General features: G+C 38.4%; 1 protein-coding gene across 3 annotated transcripts in view; it reads left to right on the top strand.

The window, feature by feature from the left end:
* Positions 1-25,645, top strand: part of TBC1D4 (TBC1 domain family member 4) — a 95,081-nt gene extending 69,436 nt beyond the window's left edge. For 2 of the 3 annotated variants that reach the window (XM_014251135.2, XM_088051146.1), the window contains exons 11-20: positions 1,281-1,430; positions 7,426-7,586; positions 8,505-8,714; positions 12,326-12,484; positions 13,795-13,953; positions 14,397-14,641; positions 17,414-17,573; positions 19,818-19,987; positions 21,686-21,862; positions 23,391-25,645. In XM_014251135.2, the coding sequence (XP_014106610.2) occupies positions 1,281-1,430; positions 7,426-7,586; positions 8,505-8,714; positions 12,326-12,484; positions 13,795-13,953; positions 14,397-14,641; positions 17,414-17,573; positions 19,818-19,987; positions 21,686-21,862; positions 23,391-23,618 (1,819 nt within the window). In that variant the 3' untranslated portion in view covers positions 23,619-25,645. The remainder of the gene's footprint in view (positions 1-1,280; positions 1,431-7,425; positions 7,587-8,504; positions 8,715-12,325; positions 12,485-13,794; positions 13,954-14,396; positions 14,642-17,413; positions 17,574-19,817; positions 19,988-21,685; positions 21,863-23,390) is intronic. The other variant, XM_014251141.2, reaches the window with a different exon arrangement.
* The last annotated feature ends 347 nt before the right edge of the window (positions 25,646-25,992 follow it).

The following is a 25,992-nucleotide window of genomic DNA, read 5'->3' on the forward strand; positions in this document are numbered from 1 at the left end:
TTCTCCAGAGCTTCCCTCTGTAGCTTCCCTCTATAACTTCTTTCTGCTTCCTTTTTGGAGACTCTCCAGCTATTAACATATGGAGCACTGTTCCTTCAGGAGTTCCTTCACTCAGCAGAAGAGGTCCCCACAGTTCATTGTGGGTTTCTTTGGTTGTGCCTTCTTTTTTTTCTCTATACTGGCTACCTGGAGTAAGTGACTATACAAACTCCAAACCCTTTACTCAGGTCCAGATGAGCTGTATTGTTTTCTGTAGGAGGATTGCATTCTCCAACCTATTGTCTGTTTCAGTGCTTGGTTATAATTCTACTTTTTGTGGGCTTTTTCTAAAAATAGCTTTAAATAGTAATTTGTCACCTGTTTGATGTCTGCATTAAAATATCAGTGTGAATGCTGCACCAGCTAGTAGAGAAGGGCAAAAAATTTTATTCTCTTTTAAGAGAATGGAAAAGAGTGAAGGGTAAGAAACCAGCCTTTGTTACATTGTGTTTCTAGAGAGATAAATAATATGTTTTTTAGTGAGGTAAACTTTTTTCCCACTGACCGTGTTGTATGCAAACAGGAAACCCTGACAGTTCAAAGTGAAGGACTTGCTGACTGCATTACTTTGTAATAACTTGTAAGAAGTTGCTGATTAAGTGGCATCAGCAGATTTTTAGTCAAAACAGTTTGTAGCAGCGTGGTTGTAGGCTGGGATTTTTCATTCTTTCCTTTTGAGGATTAGTCATAAATGTTAAGCAAAAGAAACTGAATTAATTTTTATGTCCCCTCCAATTTGTCATTTTTACTAAGTAATGTTTAACTGTGAAGTAGGACTACCTATCTTAATTTAATTACTTCACAAAAATTTATTCAGAAAGGCTGCATTTAAATAATCTCTACTTCCTAATGTGTTGTTTACAAAAGCAAAAAAATATTGAAGGGGAAGAAACAGTGTGGTTCATATTATTGGAAGAAAGTATCTAAGGGTATTTTCTGAATGTTTAAGAGATTACTTTTTTTGAATTTGCTTTGGGAATAAATAAAGCTAAAGAAATAAGGTGGTCTCCCTGTTCTGCAATGTCATTGAAAAGTTTTTCAGTAGAAATCAGCTGTAACAGAAAAATCAATGTCCCCAGGGAAGCTGCCCAGGAGTGCACGTGGTACATTTTATCTTCTGGGAAACAAAGTTAACGTAAGCCAAGATGAGTTATTTGGCCAGTGTCTCTAATCTGGTGGTTTTGTTGTTCTGTCCCAATCCCTGCTGACCCATCTGCTGTGTTCTCTTGTTGCCTGCACAGTCCTGTGGTCGGGGTTCGGCGCGCTCTCAGTGAGAGTGAATCTGCGTCACCTGGTCTCCCCTCCTCTCTCTCTGCCCCTTCTTTCCTGAAAACTTTTTACCAGGGCTCAGGAAGGTTGCTCCAGCACTCAGAAAGTGACCTCTCCAAGAGGTGAGAGCATTGTCTCCTGCCTAGTTCTCTAGTGCCACTAGCTTAACAGCAGGATTCCCAGTGGAATGCAGCACATGGCATCTCCCACTCTGCCTTGTGCTCCTGCATTTCTAACAGACTTCTGTGATGCAAATGGGAAAACAGGCTTTTGCATAAAAAGCCTGTTAAAACTAGAGGCTTCTATGCTGACATCAAGTAGCTGTCACCTATTTCTGTTGCAGTGTTGCAAATCTGGTGCATTGGTTTGTCACAGAAATGCAGTGGATTTTAGGAGTGTTATGCCAATTTAATGCTTTCTCTGCTGAATGCAAACGAGCATGTGTTGCCATGATCACTGGCATGTGAAAATAAGAAAAGAGCAATGTGAAGAATGTACAGTACTAATGTGGGATGCCTGTGCATGAGGAAGGGGAAACACCAAGTTAACTGTGTGATACTAACTATGAGATGTTTAGAGAGAATTAAGAAATAACTTCCAGTTGAAGAGGATTTGGGAAGAAGCAAAGGTATGAAAAGTGGCAAAAAATACCCCAAACCTATCTCTTACAGACTACCTCTAGTTTGGGTTCCAGTCCAGCTTTGTTTCTTCAGTGTTCCCTTTAGATAGCAGGGTTGAACCAATGCCCAGCTCAATTTGTACAGGCTGTGGACACCATTAAACCCAGATTTCTGGGTTTGGGGAATGAAGGATTGAATATTGTATGAAAACTGCATTTTAATGCCAGATAATTACAAACTGAAATTTCAGAGATACCATTTTTGGAATTGGTTATGCAGGCAGATCAAGGTACTGTGCTTCATTATAGTGGAGTTTTGAACTCTTGTGGTGGGGAGATCTTCAAGGAGTAGTTCGCAGAAGACCACCATGTTTCTACTTAGGATTTACAGTATATACAATTCTGATATAATTTGATCTTTAATTTGTGTGGAGACTCTTGTGAAAATGGGATCTTGTTAGCTATAGGTCTTGCTGGGAGCTACTGGGCCTGAAACTGTTATGGTGAGGAAATTGCAATAGCAAGAGTGCACTGTTAGCATCTAGCTGGGTTTGTGAAGGGAATACAACAGATACAGCCAGAATGAAGTGCTGAGTGAATAATGCTGATGTGATAAGGGTCACTAAGGTAACCATTACTTCAACTGGCTAATGGAGAATGAAATATATTATCCAACTGACAGTGGCCAAAACTTGCAAGTGTATGTTATGCCATCAGGTTTACAAATGAGAGAAGTTCTAATATTTAGTGCATTTTTCTTGTGGGTTTCTTCTTTGGTTTGTTGCTTTTGGTTTTTTTTCCCTTTGGTTCTTTTTCTCGGAGAGGACCACTTTTCCTCCCCATAGGCTCAGTGTGAGGTGTTCTTAGCGTTCTCATGTGTTTTTAGTGTATGATAGGTTGGAATTGAGCACAGTGCGTCAGTGCTTTTCTATCTGCAGACTATAAACTGACTGCTAGGAACCCTGATTAAAACTTCAGTGCATTTTCCAGGATAAACCTGGTTACTGTGCATTCGTGAAGTGTGGAATTCCTATTGCACTGGAGAAAAATTCTGTAGAGTCTCACTTCTTTATTATAGAGCTTTGAGATTACAAATGCAGCAGGCACCTTTTCTTGGTGTTGTGGCAAATTTCATTGTGTAAGAGCAGAGCCAGTTTTTCAGTTGGAATTAATTTTAGAAGGATTTTTGAATTGTAGCAGTCAGATGGGCTTATACAGAGAGAATATTATAGAATGGCATGGGATTTTTTGTTGGGTTTTTGTGGTTGCTTTTTGTTTGTTTGTTTTCAGTTGTTTTATAGAATTTTTTATTGAATCACAGAATGATTGTTTCATTGGTTTGTGTTGGAAGGGACCATAAAGATCATTTAGTTACAGCTCCCCATATAGTTCCTTTGTTTAAGGAATGGATGGTATAGTAAATTTTGGCATCAACATAGTATTTATAGCTGCCTTCAGAATGTTTTTATGGCATTGTCAATACATTTCTCTGGAGAGAAGCCTAGGAAATGGTCTCCACATAAGCTTGACTTTTGACAAGCATGTTGTGCAGCATTGAACAGAATTGCAGATAAGGATTAAAAAAATGTCTGGTCAACATGAAGGTAAACAAGGCTTTTAAATATAAACACAGAAACAGCACGTTAAAAAATGCAACAACCTTCAGTGTAGGTTTGACTAGCCACAATTTCTCTGTTCATTGTGTTGCTGTGCAAGGATAATTTAAGCTGAATTTGAACAGATTCCTTTTTTTAAAACAGCTTCGTATCTCATGAAGGAAGTAATATACTTGAGAATATTTTTTAAGCAAAATAGCAGAAAGTAATTATTCAGAACAAAATTATATGACAGAAGTGAGAACCAACAGAGAGGTGTAAACTGATAGAAACTGGTTTTTCTTCTTCCCAGATGGGAGGAATGTTTCATGTATTAGTCTTACGTATAAGTTTCTGCCAGCTTAAGTGCTGGGAAGTTGAATTCTATACTTGATTTCGGGGGTTTTGTACCGTCTCAGCCTCCAAATTGCTAAGTAGGTTGCACTGATTCAATTGCTACTTAGAGCAATCAAGAAGAGAAATTGAAATGAAAGCGGAATGGGGAAAAATACAAGTCTTGGCATGAGCAACAACAGTATTTATTCACAAGTCATGTGGCTTTCATGGACTCAAGTGCAAAATAATTCAGGTAAGTATTATGTAAAGAGTTCACAAGAAATGGGGTAGTGGTGTGATTTTTTAAATACCAGTCTTCTTGAGCATTTTAAAGAACAGTTCTGGGAAGAGATTTAGATAATTAAAACCAAGAAATAAGCATATTTGTAATCTGACCAATTTTTTGTGTTTTCTTCTTTCTTTCCTTTTTATTTTCTTCCCCTGAGGTAGCTGTCTCATCTTCATGCTATGCATTATCTGATGGAATAGTTAATGGGTGAAACTGAGTTGCAGTTACCTGAGATAAAACTTCGCATGATTAGTATTCTGTATTCCTGAGTACTTGGGTTATTGCTTGGAAAAGCTTAAGGGTGAAAGTAGAGACTGAAATTTTTGAGGCATTATATTGAATTACAGCTGTTCATTTTTTATTGTGTACAAGCTGATAAATGTGATTTAGTTTCTGTATTGGGTCAGAAGCGTAGGGTAAGTAAGTATCCCTACAGAGAACCATTATTCTCCAAACTGAGTTGTGATGCACATGTCTTAAATACAAAGTGTTATCTTCTTCTAGTGATTCTTCCACTAGGTGACTTTGCAGCATGTTTCCCATGTACATGGGAAGATGTCCACCTAAGGTATCTGCTTAGGTGGTAGTGAAAACTCTGCTGTTTTTCAGTAGCAATGACTGAACTCTGTTTAAGAAGTTGTTTTTCTTGTTTTGGAGATGCTTTGGCTTAGTCACCCCACCCACAATAAACCTCTTGATTTCGTGGGAGCTGATAGCTAATTATTTTTCTTTACCCCTACCCTTTTTAGAGAAGCTGTTTTTTGCACTAACCTCCTGATTCTTTTTGTTAGGGTAGGAGACACTACCATTTTACTCTGATTTCTTCCTGCTTTTGCTCTGTAGGGTGTTGTTTCACACCTTTAGATCTGATACTAAGTTAGGACTTGTCTGTCTTGAAATGAGGAAACTCTCTTTGCTCAATTTCTACTCTCCCTTCCCTAAATCTTGGTGTTTTCATGGGTTAATATAGTGAGGTGTGTTCCTGAGCCTTGCAAGAGTTTTTCTCTAATCACTTACTGGACAGCTCTTTGAAAGAGAAGGTGATTAACATTATTTACTTGAAATGACACTGCACTTTTGTAAAGGGAGGATTTAACAATAGAAATACAGGTCTTCAGAACTTGATTTGCACACTTCATGAGGTAGCGTATGTGATTAGTTCATCCCAATGTAAACCCTGTGACTCAAATGGTGTAAACAGGTTAGTTTCATACCCAAAACCAGCTACCTTCTTATTCTGACTTTTCTGTGAGTTTTGCTGCTGTAAATTGCACCCTATTCCTAGGACTGTCTAGAGGCACAGTAGCTGAACATAGATTTTTGTACATAGCAGTAGAAAAGAACTTTTCATTCCTTTGTTAGTGTCTGTTTAGTAAGCCCTGGAATGACTCAGTTCTTGTGTTCTAACATGTGATGATATGTAAGACTTGAAATAGTAAGAAATAGTTCTGTTACAGTTATTCATAGAAATGTAAGTTAGAGTTATATATCTTCAAACTCAGTATCCCATTTCCAAGAGCTGTTGGACTGAAATACCTTTGAAAAACAGCACTTTTAGGTTCAGAATTAGTGTTCGGCTACCACGATCAGTAGTTACCTGTCATCAAAGACACAGAGTTAGACAAAGAAGATTGTCACAGTTGCTGTTTAGCTTAATGCAGCTTGGGGATCTGCTGAGACCACCTACCAATAGTGTGATTGGCACTATGGAAGCTAAATCAGGAGTGGAGGACAATTCAAGCTATGTATCATTCAGGGCTCCTCGCAGGTAGTGCTGCTCTTAGAGGACAGCAGAGGTGGGTGCCTTGTGCTGGGTAGGTGAATTTGAAGTCATGGTTATTACTCTGCCAGGGTACAGAGGGAGGGTCTGATACCTTGGTATGATAGTGAGTCCAGTTGGTCACTCAGGCTTACAAATATCAGGGAGCTGTTGTAGATCATTAGCATAGCAACAAAAAGGCCAGTCCTTGCTTGGTGAATTCGGCACATTCATTCAGCACAGAGTTTTAATTATGAAGTGCTGATTTAGATAGTGTAGTTGGTAGATTGGTGTAGCTGAAACTTCATAGTCCTCCCTTGCAGATAGTCCTCCTGTACAAGCCAGATGTGGGGGGATGGACTGCAGCTGGCAAACTGCAATAACCTGCAACTGCCTTCCCACTAAAAACAGAGTGAGCATGCTGGGCTTTCCTTTCATCTAACTTTTTAGGATCCTTGCACTATGGCATGGAAATTTGTTACAGGATGAATGTTTAAGTGTAGCTACTGTTTTGATATAGCAGTTTTCCCTGTGATGAAGGTAAAGCTGCGGAAACAGCTCCCCAGTTTGATGCTCTATTCTTAAAGGCTTATAATTGTGCCTTGTGGTCTTGACGTTATATGGAAGGATTTGTGGGAGATAATCAATGTGCCCATTGCTATAGAATATCTGTGCACCTAATTTACTGCCACAAATGCAAAATTCTGAAATATTTCTGAAAGTGGATCAAGTACCTATGAAAGCTAAATGTCTTTTCCTCTGGCACTAGTCAGTAGAAAGGTATACTTGGTGTATCCTCCCAGTAAAGCTTTCCTGTATCCTCTCCTTGTTTCTTCCAGCAGCATAAGATACTATTAAAATTAATGTGTAATTATATGTCTACATGGCAGCTGGGGAGATCTGCCCTCGTTTGCAGGGTCTCTGTTCCTACAGCTGATGAAACATGAGGAAATGTGTTCCCATTTATCCAAGTGAAGTATCCACTTCTTGAGGCTTAGGAAGGAGACTACATGAGAAGGCAGAACATTGTCTCCAATGAAATATTCACTTGTGAGCTCAGCATTACATTTAAAATGGCATTAAATGGAGTGTTGTGCTCCACTGGAGCACCATCTCTGCTTTTAGGGGTGTTAAATCAGGTTGCTCCCAGAAGACTGACGTATGGCAAAACAAAACCCTTTGCTGTCAAAGTTAGAGGCTAAGTATTACTGTGTTTCTCTCTTAGCTTCTCAAAAAGTTAAGCTTTTATTCTGAGCTTACAGCTGAGCCCTGTATGAATGCTATGAATGCTTCCTGGTGGTATAGAGTGCAAACTTCACAGCACTGCTACATGAAAACAATTGGGCACTTCAGTATTCAAGGTGGAGCTCACACACAGCACGCTTTGCCTTCATAAGCTTCCCCACAAATGCTCCTGCAGGTTTGGTTATACATTAGACAGGGTTAATAAAGGTGGTTTTTTTTCCCCTACAAGAAATACTGACTTTAAATACCCCCATCTGCTTTTTCTTTCCTTCAGTGATGGGGAGGGAAAGAAAAGAACATCAACCTTCTGCAGCAGTGAGTCTCTAAATGCTGCGGGGGCCACGCTCACACCTCGCCGCATCTCCTGGCGGCGGAGAATATTCCTGCAGGTAGCTTCACCTATGAATAAATCTCCTTCCAAGATGCAGCATCCAGGTCTGTGTGTGCTTTTAAAGAAAATAAACAAGCAGTTGTTACTTAATGCTGTAGTGAACTGCAACGTGTGATAATATGAAAGGGAGAAGGGAGTCAATGTGGTACAATATTCATGCTAGAACCTTGCCAGAGATCAGTTGTGCTCATAAGACTTCAAACTATTTAGGTTTTTGTTGCTTTGAAGAGAGGATTTTGGCATCAAAATCAAATGGATTGCAATCTGCCATAGCTGATGTAGCAAGGAAATTATGACAGGTCTCCTGCTGACAAAGATATGCTTTTTAACAGTTAAGAAATTTTTACCTGACCTGTGTACATGATAGGAGTGTTTGCAGAAAATGGTACATTTTATATCTTATCCTTGTAGTGCACATAGCACCTGACAAGTGTGTTAATAATTCTTACAGCTTTAAGCTGTTTAAGGTAGAAACCTCTGAAATAGCTGAAATCATGCTATTTATAAAGTCCTGTTTGGCAGAATTCAAAACCATAGGCAAATTACAAAATCTGTATTTACTGACTACAAAATGCAATAGCACTCTCTGTAGTGCAGGTTAGCAGATGGAAAAAGTAGCTTTAATGTAGAACCTGTGGTAAATCATAGCAGTAAACAAGCTCAGCTGTAAAGGAGCCTTTATGGATAAATGTCTTGTGGTAACTGTGGAAAGAGCTGGCAGGGGAAAGGTTTGAGATACTGGGTGACCCTTTATCTAGGTCTACTTAATTTAAATATAACTTTATTAATGTAAACAAAACACTTTCTAAAAAACAATTCTCTACTGTTGCACTGCATTTTCTCTGTCTTTGGAATCAGCAAATTGCTGCTGAATGTGAAAGACAGCTATTTTTGTTCTGCTATGGCATAGATTTTCATATGTCAATCTGAGATTCCTGTAATAGCTTTCTGATTCTTTGCAGATGGTCATGATGGAAGTGAATTGTTACCCTTATCCCCTCTTGCTCCACCCCTGGAGGAGGACCCTCTTGTTCTAGTATTGCAAAATGAGGATGGTCCAGATAAAACTGGAGAGAGGAAAAACTCAGAAGAGCTACAAAGTCTGTGGAGAAAAGCCATCCATCAACAAATTCTGTTACTTCGAATGGAAAAAGAAAACCAGAAGCTGGAAGGTTAGCTATTTAGAAAATACCCCTAAAAACTATTGCAGATTCTGCTGCCTGAAGATAAAAATTGTTCTGGTGTTGGACATCTCAAACAGAGATGTGGTTCTGTAACTTTTTAGTTAACAGTACCAGAAAAAAAACTGTGTTTTCCTAGTCCTGTCTCACAGTCTACCAGATCCTCTGTCTACCTGACTTTAAATGAGTTATCTTAGTGACAGAAGAAAGTGATAAATTTTCCTTTTTGAGTGCATGTTAGACAAAGGATGCTACAGTCTGTGTTGTATCTGTCTGAGTGTAGGAGTTCTAATGTGAAGTGGAGTGGGAGAACAGGTGCTGTGTGAACTTTTAGGTATGGTAAACCTTACCCTTTCTATCTCGTTTCAGTCCTTTGCAGCTCATGGCCTTTCTCTTCAGGCTTTTTGTTCTTCATTAACCACATCACAGTGGTAATTTATTAATGCTTGAATCCAAATATGATTTTTGAGCAACTGGCTCTTGAGGTATGTCAGAAAGTTCTGTTTTTTGGAACATGAGCACTGTACACTGAAAATTGAGTGCTGTAGGTGAGGGATCTAAAATTGACCATTCTGATTGTCAACTGCCTGAGCTTCTGGCTAGGATATTTTATTAAGACTGGTCAGGACTCACACAAATAAAAGATAGGATGCAATGTCTGTCCTAGCATGTAGATGTTCTTCAGTATAAGAGACTAACAAGCTTTTGGTGCAAGTTGAAAATTCCAAGTGTCCTCTCTGCAATTGCTGCCTTCATCTTCTCTCCATGCTGTATAACCTATATGGTAGTCTGATTCTTCATGCTACCATACTGTTTCAAATACAATGGTCTTGTTAAGGTCAGTTAACTCTTTTTCCTTCTTTAAGCTAGCTTACTGGGAAGGCAGGGAGAGGAAAGGAAAACATCAGGACAGAAGTCTTTCCATGTCCCTGCAAGCATATGCCCTTGAATGTATTTCCTATACACATAGTGTATTTCTTGGCACTGTTTCTCTCTACAGTTTGTCTCCCTGTTGACACACAGCTCTGTGGAAACTCCTGGATTCATAGGGAACTTCTAGAGAGAACTTCAGCTAAAATCTTTATTTCATAAAGATTTTATTTTATTTCATTTTAGCAAATAGTCTATTTTTGTGGGGTTAAGATGCTGGACATCTGTCATGACTAATTTCATGCTATTCCCTCTGATACTTCAAGCTGCAGAGGGATAAACTCTTTGCTATACCTACCCTGTGTGGCTGAGAGTACTGAAAACTGTTAAATCAATCCACTTGCTTAAGACTCAGTTACAAGTTGCTTCCATTCTGTAACAGATATGTAGAAATCAAGTTCTTCCTACCTGATCATTTGTGGTGAAAGCAGGAGTGTTGGCAGTGGAGATGCCAAACTGGCACACAATTGCCAGCCCACGTTCTTGGCTTGTGCTCTGAGGAGCATGTCTCCATTCTTGTATTCAGGCTCATGAGTACCCCTGGTGAAACTGGTGCTCTTGCTAGCTAGAATTCATCATCTTATTTTTGCAGGGTGAAAAGTAAACTGTTCTAACTCCTATCTCTAGGTTTCCTTCCTGTGGGCTGTTATAACATGGGCCATTTTATGGACAGGATATGTGCAGAGCTGATACATTCCAAACAAGTGTAGGTTTGGGTGGTTCTTTGCATCCTAGCCTACAATTAAATGTACATCTCAGAAAAGGGAAATGTAGTAACAGAAATGCAGAAATTTCTTTACTTGAAGCCAGGTTCCTAGTTGTGAGTTTATTAGCTGTATATATATATTAGACTAGTTTAAGGCTGGAATTGCTGTGAAACTGTTTCTAGTGGATTTCTGTTAACCACTTGTTGACTTTAATGTACAAAGTATTAATAGAACATCTTTTCCTATTCCTTTTGCTGTCGAGGAGACTTGAATGCTATTAGTTCTTTATTTTACAGAAGGTAAGTTCTGTCAATTGCGCAAACTTGCTTTCTTTTTCTTTCTGTGCTCTGAGAAGCTAGAAGCTCCTTCTAGGAGGTCACCAGTAGGTGACCTAGAAATATAAGAGCTGCAAGAAGTAGCAGGCCACTTAACAATGATTAGGAAAAATGTTAACAAGGATGGCTAAAAACAACCCTAAGGATGGGATAGTAGGTAGGGCCTGTATGATCAACAGGCAAACTTGCTGGATTTCACTGGGGTTAGCTGCACAGTTAATGTGGGGGTTTGTTGTCACACTGAAATATGTTACTGATGTCTTGCATGCTGTTGCATGCTGCTTACAAGAGTGAGAATTCTTGGGTGAAATCATACAGCAGTAGGGTAGTATTTAAAATTGCCCCATCTGAACTGCAAATTCCTGTGGTAGGATCACACTCCCATTTTTATGGCAATGCACAGCACCTTGCATAATACCTGCTTCTGCAGGGGCCCCTGTAGTCTTGAATGGGTGAGATCTCAGAGGTGTAACACTGAGCTTTTGGAAATAATTTGTCATTTTTGAAGTGGGATAGGCAATGATCCTGTGGATTGATCCAATATTGACTCTATCTGAAGTGAGACGAGTAGGCAAAGGAACAGATGGTCTCGTTTTGCAGGATGTATAAAAATGTGAGCGAGAGTTTGCTTTCACCTAGAGGTGATGGTGGGAAAGGGGATACATTTGTAAGAGAAAGGGGCTTCTGCAAGAAATAGTGTGTACAGATCAAGGCAAATTTGTGATAAACTCAATTGTAGCTCAGAGGTGATTTTGTGAAATGTACAGTTCGATCCAATGACAGTTAAATATATCTTTCTAAATTATGCCACATTCATTTGGTTTCAGTTTTTTTGTACCAGTAGTTAGAAGAAGTGGAGTGTTTTTTCTGCATGTGAATCATGAATAATATAATACCCAGGGTTAATTTCTTAGTAAAGGAAATGAAAGCTGCTTCTCCATGAAATGCCAGGGTGACAATGTAGCTTTATTTCAGAAGTTGTGTAATAAATACTTTGTACCAGGTTGTATGCAGCAAAGCTTTTAAATTTATAACAGCAAGAGTTTTGTGCTTCAGCAAGAATGTATCTTTCTAGATATGGTTCATGCTGGTTGGTTCTGTTTGCACTAGTCAGCCTGATGATGCCAGTTAGCAGTGCCCAGAGCTCTTCTCACTCTCCTAAGAGACATGTAAGAACTGGAACCAGTGTGACTGACTTCAGAAGACTTGCCTAGCTTGCTTGCCTAAATCTCTAGTATAAACATTCATATATTTGGGACTTTCCATACTCAAACAATTGTAATGTTTAATATAAACAAGAATAAAATGATCAAAGGTGTTTCTGCAGAGCAGGTGCTGTGAGGTTTTGTTGAGTGGTTTTTTTTTTTTTTGCCCCAAGCTTTAAAAAATATTTTTATATGCTTAATGAATTGCAAATATTCATGACTTAGTAAGAGAAGTTAAATTGTTATATGCAGCATCTTATGATAACTGGCCCTATCTAAGCTATAAACTAATGAATTCTAGATGTATTTATCCCCAGTCAGATTATTGGATAGATGTATCTAACCTCAATGGGGTTTGTGTATTAGTTGTTATCTTGTAATATTCTGGTTTTCCATGTGCTCTTCCTTTTTATTCTGTGTTCTAGCAAGCAGAGATGAGCTCCAATCAAGAAAAGTAAAACTGGACTATGATGAAGTTGGCACATGTCAGAAAGATGCCATAAATATTTGGGATAAGAAGTTACTAAACTGCAGAGCCAAAATCCGATGTGACATGGAAGATATTCATTCCACTTTAAAAGAAGGTATTTATGTAGGAGGGCTTTCAGCTCTGAAGTGTCAAAATCATATTTTTTATTCCCTTCTGATACCAACAGAAATCAGCAATACACTTTTTCCAGTAGCAAAAAATTGCCTTCTTTTCACAAAGGTGCTGCCTTCTCCTGCAGAACAGGAAATAGGTTCTGCTGTGTCTGCAGCTCTCAATGTCAGCAATGCAGAAACATGTACACTCCTGAAAGTAACATCTTGTTTCCATGTATCATTACATTCAAGATTGAATTTGGAGCATCTGCAGCCAACATTGTGACATTTTGGTTTCTGATCTGTGGAACCAATCTGAGTTTCAGGTGTTCTGATTTTACTTGCTTACTGAGAAGGCAGGACCATTATGTCTATTGTGGACTCTGCCCAAAACCTAGAGGAATCAGAGCCAAGTTTTGGAGAGTCTGGAATACAGTCACTTTGTATTTCATTTCCTGGAGTGAAAGCCTGGGGATTTTGTCTTGAAGTAGATATTCATGTGGACTAGCCATAGGCCAAGAGGATATGCAGTGGGCCTGATTGCACTGCTCTGCCTTTGTCCATAGAATCTTATGTCTGTGTTACAGATGCTGAAAAATAATTCAGTGTAATCTGGCTGTGGTACAGAAGGGAAGTTTAAATTGCTACCAAAGAAAATAGTCGTAGCTATAAAGCAGCTCCTGTTAGTGACCTGCAGAAGTCTGCCAACAAATTATTTACCCTGATACCCTGTCTTCTGCTGTTGGATTGCAGTTCAGAGTTGGGAACAAGGATATGGTTTTTTAACTTATCTTCTTGTTTAATAATTATTTACCTAGAAGGTATTAGCAGAGTTGACATTTTGACTTTCAAAGGTTGGTTTTACAGAGTCAGATATTGAAGGGGGATGTAGCTCTCCACATCTATGGACTGACATCAGCAGCCCTTTGCAAAGGGAAAGAGGAGCTGGACTTGCCTGTTTTTTGCACTTGTGAATTTAGTTCAGCTTTTCTAACCAGGTCGTTCTAAATTCTGAGAGTAGTTGTGTTTCTTTTCCTGCTGGAAACTGACAGCTCAGAAGTGGCAAAGCAAGGGATATCTGAACCTCAGCTGCCCAGGGTACTGCTCAGTGTAATTGCCCTTAAGTTTGTAGTTCACATTTAGTTTATGGGACTGAGCCATGGCTACTGAGTGAATGCACTGCAGAATGGAGTTCACTTTGTAAGGGATCCTCCAGAGTGGTTCAGCCAAAGTTATGACAAAGCAAATTATTTTGTTGTAGCACTGAAAGTATCCCCCTGCTTAGGGCTCTTGTGTTTTGACTGACCTGCAGGTGTACCAAAAAGTCGTCGGGGAGAAATTTGGCAGTTTCTGGCTGTGCAACACCGGGTCAGGCACAGGCTGCCAAACAGGCAGCAGCCTCCTGACATCTCTTACAAAGAACTTCTGAAACAGCTGACTGCTCAGCAGCACGCCATCCTCGTAGATCTAGGTAAGTCTGTTCTTTCTGGCTGGTTTTGTGGGTCCTTGAGTGAAAAGCACACCAGTCATAATAGAAGCTGTTGCTGAAGATAGATGCTGCTCTATGAGCTCCATTTTCTATGTCATCAGGATACATTCTGTGTATGCCACTTAGAGTCCTGTAAGAAAATGATTTCCTAGACTATGCCATTCATATTTATGCCCTTCTGCATCTTTTTGAAAAGAGAAGTCAGGCAGTTGCATCTGCAGGTTCTGTGCAGACGAGAATATTAAATGAGTTCAAAAGGTACAGTCCAAAATCAGTGGTAACATACAGATTGATCTGATTAAAGGTAAACTGCATCTGAAAGCAAAGAGAAATGGCCTGAGGGAGTAGAAATGCTGTTTGTCAGATGGATTGGGGTTTTTCTTCAGAAGAATTGAATATCAACAACTCTTCTCTTTTTACATCAGGACGGACATTCCCTACACATCCTTACTTTTCCACACACCTGGGAGCAGGACAGCTATCACTATTTAATCTTTTGAAAGCGTACTCTTTGCTGGACAAAGAAGTGGGTTATTGTCAAGGTATAAGTTTTGTAGCTGGAGTGCTGCTTCTACATATGAGTGAAGAACAGGCCTTTGAAATGCTGAAATTCCTCATGTATGACCTTGGCTTCCGTAAACAGTACAGGCCTGACATGATGTCGCTACAGGTAAGTCAGTCCTTCTGAAGCAAACCAGAGTTTTAAATAATTTTTGATCTCTTAGGGGTTGTTTAAGTTCTCCAGGGCCTTATGACGCTTCTTACACTGTTTTGGAGGGTTTGAGATATATGTGTATTTTACTGTCAATCTCCTCTCTGCCTCTCAATTTACAAACAGAGAAGTTTAAAACTTGTAAAGTTTTCTTGTCACACAGCCCTGTCATCTCTTCAGAAATTCTGCTTTCTGCTATTTTGTCCTTCTTTTTCTCTTCCTCACTGATCTCTCTTCCTTATGCCAGAAAAACACTGATATGCTTTGTCATGTATGGATGGAGTTTAAAAATAAATTAGATTTTGTTTTTCTTCAGTCCATGAGCGCTTGGATGTAGAGTTCTCTCTTGTAAGGCCAAGTCAATAGTGACACACAGTGGCCAGTCAATGTATTCTGCAGGCATTTGTACTTGGGGCAGCTCTGCCTTGACTCATCTTCTCTCATTGTCTTCTACTCCATCACCCTCAACAGAGAGAGAAAATAGATTAATTTTTAATCATTTAATTATCTTATGCAATGATGCATGCTCTGCAATATTATTTAACAGCTATCTATAGATACTCAAGACTGTTTTGGAGGGAGATAGAAAAGTTTTCAGATTTGTATAAATTTCAGGGTTCAAAGTTTGAGAAATCTTTCACCTTGACATGCAACTATCCACTGAATTGAATAATTATAATATGCTATAAACCCTTTGTATTATAAAGGAATATACTATTGATGAGTTAAAGCTGTTATAATCCACAGTGGAGGAAGAGCAAATAAAGCAGCAGATACAAAAGTCTCCTTTTCTTTCCCCCATGCTCCCTACATAATAAACACTTACAATTGAGTAAAACTAAAGGGAGAGTTTCAGCCCACTGTTCATGACCAGTCACTTTAAGTGCTTATTTGGCAAATGTCCTGAGTGGTGAGATAGATTATAGTTAAAGAAACTGTATGTGCTTATTCTAAAAACGATAGAGGACTGGATGCTATAACGAGTTTGTTGTTGATGAATTGAGTGAACAGCCATAAAAAGCATTGTTTTACCTCCTCCTGTTCCATTTCCCCCCATAAATATGTTTTAAACCACTCAGGGTAAAAGTGTAATAAATGCGTGTTTGTGGGTTTTTTTTTTCCCCGTAGTAGATGCTCTCTAACAGTGTGCGTGTGTAATACTGCAGTTATAGACTTCCAGCATCTGATGACTTGAGAGCATTCACATGTCCAAGATTTGACATTTTAGTTCAAATGAGTGTGCCTCTTTCATTGTCAGAACCTCTTAGTAAGAAGACTTTTAAATTTGAGAAAATTTACCACTTGTATTACTGTTTGCCTTTTCAATTAAATGACCTATATTTTCCCACAGTTTGCTTCTAGGCTGTTCTTCTGTTAAAGTAAACTTTTGTCTGCTCACGACAAACTAAGCAAGAAGACTTAGAGGATTTTACTATATTTGGGTTGTTTTCTAATAGGAGTAGAGTACTGCAAATTCTTTTGCATTTACAGTAGTGAAACACAAGGAAGCTTATAGGCAGAATTGGCTTCAGTGGCATAGAAGAAAAATATTGGATGATTCTTCAAGATAATGAAAACTTATTTGACTTAGATTTTTTAGTTGTTGTCTGGAAAAAGTAATAATCTAGATCCTTAGTTCATAATGAGCTATCCCAATTGGTTTACTGCTCTGTGATGCAATTCTGCCTTCACAGGTGTGTTTTGTATTGACACTGTTCAAACTGGGCTTAATTGGTATCTTACACAGTTAAAGCAAGAGCTCAAATGCATGCACAAATTTAGCTAATTTGCCTGAATGAAAGTGATCCCTCTGCTTGTGCACAGTGTGATCACAGGTAGCGTCAAGTGCACTCAACTTTTGGTAGGGAACAAGCATGGATTCTAGAAGTAGGAAAATAGCTGGATCTAAAGAGCCATTTTGTTATTGAGGAACAGATTCACCTTAAGCATAAGGCACTGTTGACAGTAAAATTGGACCTGACAACTAATCAATATAAATCTGCTTCTCATCTTCTGCTTTCTGAGAGAAGCATCACAAGGAAATAATTTACTGCAGAGTGATATTTTTAGCTATGAATAGCACCTTTTAACCATTTTCCCTTGCAACCTTTTATAGGCTGTACAGCAACACTTTTTTGCATCAGTATCTTAAATTCCACAGGACCATTGGGAGATGTGCTGGGAAATACGTATGTGGTACACCTCTGTGTAAAATGTATTCTGTGGGTACACAAACTGTCTGAAGTGATGACTGTAGCACTGGAGTTTTAAATGCAGCAAAAATGAGGCCAAAATTCAAAGAATGAAAGCCGAAATGTGTAAATTTAGTCACAAATAACTCATGGAGAGTTTTGACATCTTGGAAGAGGTACAACTACTCTCATTGCTGCAAGACTGAAAGTGCTGGTATGCTGACAAAGTTGGAGCAATATATTCCCCTTCTTACTTTAAGCCTGTGAATCTGAAATGATACTTCGTTAGTAATCAGGTTCAAACTGTTCATTGTTATTGACTGCCCTGTTGGTTTTAATTCATTAGTGGCAGGTTGTTTATATGTGAGTAGATACCACTTGAGGCCCCAGGAGGCAATTAAGCTTCATTTTACTGTGCCGTCTGTACTGCAGTTAATTTCCCTTGAATGAAATATGAATGATTTGGAAAACTGAGTAAAGCTGAACTTTTCTTTCTTTACTTTCTCCCCCACCCCCCCAATTCCCTCATGCACTGTAGATTCAGATGTATCAGCTCTCAAGGCTTCTACATGATTATCACAGAGACCTGTATAATCATCTCGAAGAGAATGAAATCAGTCCCAGTCTTTATGCTGCACCGTGGTTCCTTACATTGTTTGCATCTCAGTTTTCATTAGGATTTGTAGCCAGAGTGTTTGGTAAGAAAGTTTATTCTATTGAAATAATAAACAGAACAATACCCATTGTGTTTTGGAACACTCCAGGAGTAGTTTTCTACATGCTGGGGACCTTTGGGGTGTCTGTTGTGGGTGGCCAGTAGCAACACGGTTTATGGTGGGATGTCAGCTCTTTCTTAAGAGGAAAATCCAAAAGGTATTTCTTGAAACATCAGAACATCAGACTTGAGCAAATTATTTTATCTTCTCTTACTACCTTAGAGACTTCTGAAGTGTAAACAGCAGAAAGTTTATTGTTGCAAATATATTTTACGCAAATGTATTCAGTTTATATCAATAGAAAAGTTTGTCCTGTTGAACTTTCAAACTGAAAAAAGAAAATGCATTTCTGAATTCTGATTCTAAAGTGCTTTCTAAAAAAATTCAAGCAAATTTGAACTTAAAGGCTGGCTTAGGTATTAATGTATATATTAAACAATTTCCAAGTCTTAATATGACTGATTTAATTTATATGTTTTTTTTCCTTCAAAAACTCCTTTTCTGTTAACATCTAGTAGGGAAGCCTAAATATTGGTTATGCCTGGTAGTGTTTACAGTATCAGGATGTCAGGTAATTATTTTTGGGTTATTTTTTTTATCCATAAGAACTACCAGCTTAGTAAAATCTCTAGTAACGCACCTTTTTTTTAAAATTTAAATTTATTTATTAATGCAAAACTCACCGTACTTGTATATGCACCAAAAATCTAAATGCATGTGTAAGGTACTTTCTCATATATCAGATATTGTTTTTCCTTTGGTGGTTCTGTTTTCATATGGCACTTTCCATTTTGTCTTTTCTTAAGAAATTCAACCTGATTTTGTCTTATGTTATAATACTGGAGTGTATTAGGTTCTCAATTTGTGTGGTGTGTTGGCTTGGTGGTAAGAGGTTTTTGTTGGCTGGGTTTGATTTTAAGGTTTTAATTTTTTTTATATATATATATTTTTTTTTACCCAGTGTTTTCTCAGTTGCAGAGGGTTTTTCCACTTACAGCAAATATTTTTGGCTGCTGTCTGTGTGAACAAATGATTGGTGTATCTCTTTCTCAGTGGTGTACCAGTCATGTGAATATCTGTTTCCCAGTGGGATTTCTGAATTCTGGGACACTCAAGCATTTTGTGTTTCTTTTTTGTTTGTTTTTTTTTTTCTTTCCTAAATGAATTTTTGCAGATGGGGAAGATGGGAAGGAGGTTTGGTGTTCATTTCTCTGTAAATAAGCTGAGCAAGGCCGGTTCCCATTTTAAAACTGAAAAGTTACTGTCTTGTTTTATTTCTTAATGCTTTGAATTCCTGAATTTTCAGTGTCTTACGGGACATTGTCATATGCCAAGAACAAATGGCTATTGTCTACCCTTCATAAATTATATATTTATGCTGTAAGAATGTCCATCATAGAGTTGAGAAAGGAGAATTTCAGGACTTGCATTTGAGGGAGATGGCTGTCTCATCAGTGTCCTTGTGCTGCTGTGTGATACTAGATAAGGCCAGGGATGACCTCTTGAGTATCAGGATCAGGAATTAAATTTCTTCAGTTGTGTAGTCGCAAACACCCTATGACAGAGCTGACAGCTCAGCAGGTTTATTTGAAATGCCTGTGTGCTGCCTTCATCTCAGAAACTTCAAGTCCACTACTGATTCTGAGGCAGAATTTTTATTTACTGTCCTCAAGATTCCCATTTCTGTACAGTCTGTGTCTACTGACCTGCAGATCCCAGACTTTCCTCTCTTATCCATGTAATTATACCTCAAAGTAAGGGTTTGGGGCTTAGATTATTGCCAGTAAGATCACTGCTATGAATTTTGAAAATAATATAATGGGTTATGGAATCTATGTGACTTTTTTTTTTTTTTTTAAGGACTAGCTTCTGACTGTAGAAAACAGTTGTGTTGTGATCTGCTCCCCAACTGGTTTTCAGTCACAGGAGCATTTAGAACCAGTTAGCAGTTGGTTAACAGTCTCTGGCAGACAGCGATGAAATGCTTATTGCAGATAACTGCTACAGACATAATAAGCATGCAGTATTTTCTTTAATGCTCTCGCTCGTCTGTAAGATGAAAGAAAATTCATGCTTTATCCTCATGTTGAAATAAGACAGATTTCACTTCTGAACTGAATACATCTGCACTGTGATTGATTACAAAGAATATCCCATTAAATATATGTATTAATCCAATGACTCTAGCTCCCATTTTCAAGATACTTTAATTATTTTCTTTTTTAGACATTATTTTCCTTCAAGGAACAGAAGTCATATTTAAAGTAGCACTGAGCCTTCTTAGCAGTCAAGAGACATCTATAATGGGATGTGAGAGCTTTGAGAACATCGTTGATTTTCTTAAAACCACTATTCCAGATATGACTAAACCTCAAATGGAAAAAATTATTACTCAGGTAAGGATGTTTTTCTCTTTGCTTTTTCCCCCCCCATTTAGTTTACTTTAAAAGAATATGCCTACACTATATGCAAAAGTCTTCTCAGAAGAAGATATGTCAGAAATACATATTGTCAGTGGCTGGAATCATCATATCTCTAACTTAACTTCCTCTGCATTGAAGTTGCAAATTGAGAATGAGCCTCAGTCTAGCACGTTGGTTGTGAAACTGCCAGCAGCTCTCCCCTTCCTTCAGGTGGTAGTTCAGAGATAACAGAGGAGCTCTAGAAAACCATGTCCATGTGCAGGAGTGGAGTAAACAATTGTGTATTGCTGTGGCTTGTTAAGGTTTGACTCTTCCAGGTGCTGTTAGATAAGAATTCAGTTTTAGACAATGTAAATCTTCATTTCCTCATTTCATTGACTGTCATTGCCATGCTGAACCTGTGTCAGGCACTTTTGTGTCTTTCACAACTCATTGATTCTGGGAATGATAGAGATGGTAGTTTAACACTTTTGATACTCTTAGACATTAAATTGGTTTTGTGCTCTGCATGGGCACAGGGTAGAAATGGCTTTGTGCAAAGCCAGGTCTTATAGAGCAAAGAACGGGTTATGTTGCCTGCAGAGCTGAATGTGGTTACATGCAGGTCAGCTCAGTTCAGCTCTGCTGGCCTGTGGTGTGGTCTCATGCTGAGCAGCTTTCCAGATCTGCATTCATGTGTAGAATGCCTGTATCCTGGTGCTGCTACCTAGCCTGGCTGCAGGGGAAGTTGTTTGGCTGTCTCGGTCTTGTAGTTCCCAGGCCCATCCTCTTACAATGGGTAATGAAAGAAAAATATAGATATTTTCCAGATCTGCAATGCAGAGGTGATTGATCAGGTAGCTTTGTAGAGGAAAATGGTACTTACCCAGCTTGAACACTACATAATTTAAAGTTTTATCTCATTTGAATAGAATAGGACAGTGAAAGTAATACAGAACTTGATTTTTCAGGGAATCTGTGTGTGTCTTGTGTCGGTGGAATGTTTGTGATCTCTAGGATAAGGAACAGAAAATTGATGTCACTGTAGACATCCTTCCAATCCTAATCTAAAATCTTTGGTAATTTTCTGAAGCTGTGAGGCTGTGACTAGGTGTGTAAACAGATAAAGGTCGTATGTCCCATCACTGTTAGAGGCTCAGTTCTGTAGTCTTCACAATGCTTTGTCCCTAAAAAGTGTGCCAATAAGAAAGTAGTGTGTCGTCATGCAGGGATAGAGCACATAGAAACTGTAGCCATGAAGAATGTTTTTACAGAAGTCTATAAATGAGCTCTTGGAGTCAATGGATGGACCCAGTTTTGAAGGAAGAGATCTGATGAATTTAAAGATTTAAAAATTTTGTGTTGAACTTCTTAATATTCCTGAGCAAGAGTCAAAAAAACTTCATCATATTAAAAATTCTTGTATTGAATAAGACTTTTCTGCTGATACAGCTCGTAGCAAGCAATAGTATTTGGTAATTCTGAAAGGCATGATCAAATTTATTCTGAAGTCTATGATTTATTATGGCTACAGCTCTGTTATAATGCTCTTGCTGTAGACATCCCCTTAAAATACTTTTTCGAAGGGAACAGTAAAAGCATTAATCAAGAAGAGTTGACTCTTAGTCAAAATTTTCACGTGGAATAAATCCTCCCTATTGTAGTTAAAAATGGTCTTTTCTCTCATGGCAGGTGTTTGAAATGGATATTTCAAAACAGCTCCATGCCTATGAAGTAGAGTACCACGTTCTTCAGGATGAACTACAGGAAAATGTGAGTCCCTGTGATGAAGGTGAACCTCTGGAGAAGATGGAGAGGGCAAACAATCATCTGAAAAGGCAAAACATGGATTTATTGGAGAAGCTACAGGTAAACAACTTGGGCTACAAACTCATGTCTAAGTAATTTTTACGATTCAGCCAATAGAGGAAAAAGTATTAAGAGTATGTGAGAAGTCTTACTGCAAGACCTTGTGCAGCTGAGCAGTTCTCTTAATTACAGTGATTCACTTCTGCTGGGCATACTTCTAGCTCCTTTGTCATTCTTTGGACTTTTCCTTCTTGATTTAGATTCCTTTTTTCCCAAAATCTCTCTACCCTTATCTGCCATAAAATCAGTTGGCAAAATTTGTTTATCTTACTGAAAAGTGAGTTGTCTGTCCCTTCATCTCTCTGCTTCCCTTTTGGAAAGTTTTAAGAAATAATCCATAGTGTGCAGCAGACTTGTTTTGCCCAGGCCTTTGTAAGGCAGTGTTTTGTTTCCTTCTGCTGAGACTCATAGTCCTACCTGTGGAAGGTGGTCTCTCCTAGCAGACCTGATTACATCTGGAAGCCCACTAGACTTTGCCTGGTGAAACTGTGCTTTAAAAAAGCTCTTCCTCCTTCACTATTTACCCTTTGTCTCATAGCTTGGCCAAGACTTGTTTCAGTTGCAATATGTTGTATTTCTGGCATTTTCTTGAAAGATAAGTTCTTGTTTTTTTCATCACCAGGATATTTCTTGCTATATTTGTTAATTTGAACAAGCATTGCAAAGAGCTCAGAAAGCATTCTTGGCTTCTGGAATGTGAAAATGGAAAGAAAAAAGGAAAGATAAAGTCCTCATTATTTTTGTATTTATGGGCTAAAGCTGCTGTGTTCTTTTGATACTGAAAATAGGAATCACTTGAACTTTTTACTATTATTATTTTTTTTTTTTTATTTCTCTGTATTTATTTACTGCAGCTGTGGCCTTTACCTCTGTTCTGAGAATGCACCAAAGGCATAGAATAATTGAGTGTCTGATTTGAAAGACTCTTTTCTGTTCTTTCAGAGTGCCTTACAATAATGCATCTTTCTTAGTGCTTAACCTCGTCATCTTTTTGTTTGCATAACTTCTTCATTCCTCTGCTTGTACCCTTCCCTAGAACAGTCAAAATTCTTCCAGTTCCCACAGAGGGAACTGCTGTGCTGTGGTCCAGGGTTTCTTTTACTAGTTAGAGGAAGCTGTAGGTTTTTAACTGAGAATAGGGAACACAGTCTGTTTCTAGACTTAATGTTGAAGTTCTCTTTCCCTCCAACCTCTCCATCCTTCTAACTTTATCACAGAGGGTTCCCCTTGTTCCATCACTGTCAGACAGGTCATGTCTTCCAGTGCTACTCCAGCTGCTGGTTTCCTTTTTCTCCCTCTGGCTCCAGTTCCTTGTTAGTCTCAGCTGTCCCTTGCTTGCTGCAACTTGTGTGTCTCCTCCCTTCTGTGAAGCTTGGAGAAATTCTGGTCACTATGAGGAGATTTTGTGTATGATACACAGTATGCATTCCTTTTATTGTCTTCCTTCACAGATGTCTTTTAGAAGTAGCTATGTAATTCTTTCCTTAACAGATACAATACCAATTTATTATAATGTTATTGTTTACAGGTTGCTCATGCTAAAATTCAGAGTCTGGAAGCCAGCCTGGAGACTGTTTTGACACGAGAGAACAAAATGAAGGCTGTAATTCAGTCCCTGGAACAGGAGAAGATAACGTATCAAAAGACTCTTGAGCAGATAGTGAAGTATTTGCCAGCAGAAGTGTTGTCTGACTGTGAACTGCTCCTGAAGGAAGTAAACTACAACCCAAATAATAAAATATGGAGTAAGCCATAAACCAGGGTTTTCTAGGCAGCATTTCTTCAAAAACAAAAAAGGGAATGAAAAAATGAGTATGCTGCTTTCCATAGCTACTTAGCAATAGGCAATGGTATTACCCAAAAATAGTGCTGGGACACTCATAGCTACAGATGAGCCTTCAAGTGTCAGTATGCAAATTCAGGCTATTAATTTTTTTATGATTATGTAAATAAATCACAAGGGGGAAATAAAGGATTCTCACATGTAATTATGATGAGTAGATGTATATTTAGAGTTGACCTAAAGGAAAGGAGAAATTGGAGTAGGCAAAGATAATGGCGATCTGCAAATTCACTCTGGATGTGCTTGTCTTGTAGTGAAATGAGGATAGTGTGTCTTTATATATATATGTATATTGAATATGTTGAATAATACTTGAAGAAAAAAAAAGGAGAATGTAATTTTCCCTCCAAAGAGCAGCATGTTTCACATCTTCTGTGGAAAATCTGAGTGAACTCATGCGTGCCTCTCTTTTAATTCTACTGACTGTATGAGCACAGACCAATAAGCAGAAAAAGTGTCATGACATGGTTTGCACAGAAAGAGCTGTAGTGCCATCCTCTGCCTGGGCTGTACCAGTCAGCAGTGTAATTCCACATGCATGTTGGAATTGGAAACAAAAAAGCATCGCATCATAGCTCAGCCTCCATAACGCAGACCTGAGGAATAGGTGTCTGCACGCACTCACAAAGCAGGAGTTAGCAGTGACTGCCACTTCCTTCCTGGCCTCTTTGCTTCCACCTGTCCTGGGGTTGATGGTGATGAGAAGAGGAAGGAAGCGCAACAGTGGGATGGGATTTAACCTGATGTTAATTTTCCACTGGAGACTTGCCTGTTATAAGAGTTAGGTGTGTCAGGGGTTCTCATTTAACCAAAGAAATGCTGCAAGAAGCCTTGTCTAATTGTAATGGGATGCAGAAAGCTGTTTTAAATTTGGTTTGAGAAGAAAATTGAGGTAGGTTGCAGGAAGTTAAGTGTGAGTGCACAAGAGAGGACCAAGCAAGTCTCAGACACTATGTACCTTTCAGTTTTCACATATACAGTGGCTATACATTTCAAAGGGGATCTTGAAGCACAGGCACAGTTTTAATAACACTTTCCAGGCTATTCCTGTTTTAATACTGCTTCGTGGTATCTCTTATTTTTAAAACAAGAAGTCATGAATTTGTGTGTTCTGGACAGAAGGTGGGATAAACTCTGATCATTTCAAGGGATAAATTATGTTTATAGAGGTATAAAAAGTTGCATATAGATTTGAAAGTGTTTTTGAGTGGAATTTTTAAGAAGGCTTAGACAAATGTGTAATAGATGAGTATTTTGGAGTGCATGTCTGAACCCTTAATTGCGTGTCACAGTGGCTCATGTTATCTCTTTCCATTTATACTGTATTTCAGGAAACACTTATCCTTTTTAGTAAGAAAACCAATTAAGCAAAGTGCCAAATACAGCAGTGTCTTTTCGCATAAGATTGTCCAATTTAGAAAGCAAGGACTGAATAGCACTGCTTTCTAAATATTATGCTTTATGTTACCATAAAAGTGAGGAACAACAACGCTTATTTGCTGCACCCTGCTGTGGAGCTCAGGGGTTTGGCTCTCCTGGGTTTTTGTTGTTGTTTTTTTACTTCCGTGATGTTTTATTTGATTAAAGATACTGATTTACTTAACAGCCTCTCTTTTTACCTTTGGGATGAAAGGTCTTAACACTGTGTATAAAGTTATGTGGAATCTGTCTAGATATTTCAAGAATGTTGTATTGTACTAGATGGGGAAATGCCAAGTGAAAAAGCAGTTCTTTGCAGTTTTGTTCAGAGTTTTAGCTGATGTGTACATAAAAAACCAATCCCAGGAACTGCAGCAGCCTCTATTACAAAGAACCAAGATTATTCAGATACATCTTTTTTTTTTAAAGATGCACTGAATCGGCTTTATCCTCGGTTTCACTTCAAAATTTTTTCATGTATTGCCTGGAGAAATTCCAATAAATGTCTTTGCTGCATTTCCCATAGCCTCTGGCTAGTTTCATTTTTCTACACTTCAAGTACCAATCTCATTTTCCGTAGTACTGTTCACATGAAATATGAAAAGGATCTGGCTTTAGTTTCTAGTTGTGGGGAAGAAAACCTGCAGGATTTGTAAAAAGACACAGTACAAGGATAGATATTCTTCTCAGGGAGAATAATCTTACATTGTTGTTAACTGAAAAGGATATTTTTTAAAGGTATTTTTGTTCTGTAGCAGTTCAGTTAGTATGTATGCATGTTGAGAATAGTAATTTGATGAACTTTGTGTATCTCTCTTTGAAGGGGGAGGAGAGTGCAACAATGCATGGGAATAAACTACAGAAGTAA

This window comes from Pseudopodoces humilis, chromosome 2 (genome assembly GCF_049639895.1).
Source record: "Pseudopodoces humilis isolate 2021_Gansu_Grassland_sample_001 chromosome 2, ASM4963989v1, whole genome shotgun sequence".
Classification (NCBI taxonomy): domain Eukaryota; kingdom Metazoa; phylum Chordata; class Aves; order Passeriformes; family Paridae; genus Pseudopodoces; species Pseudopodoces humilis.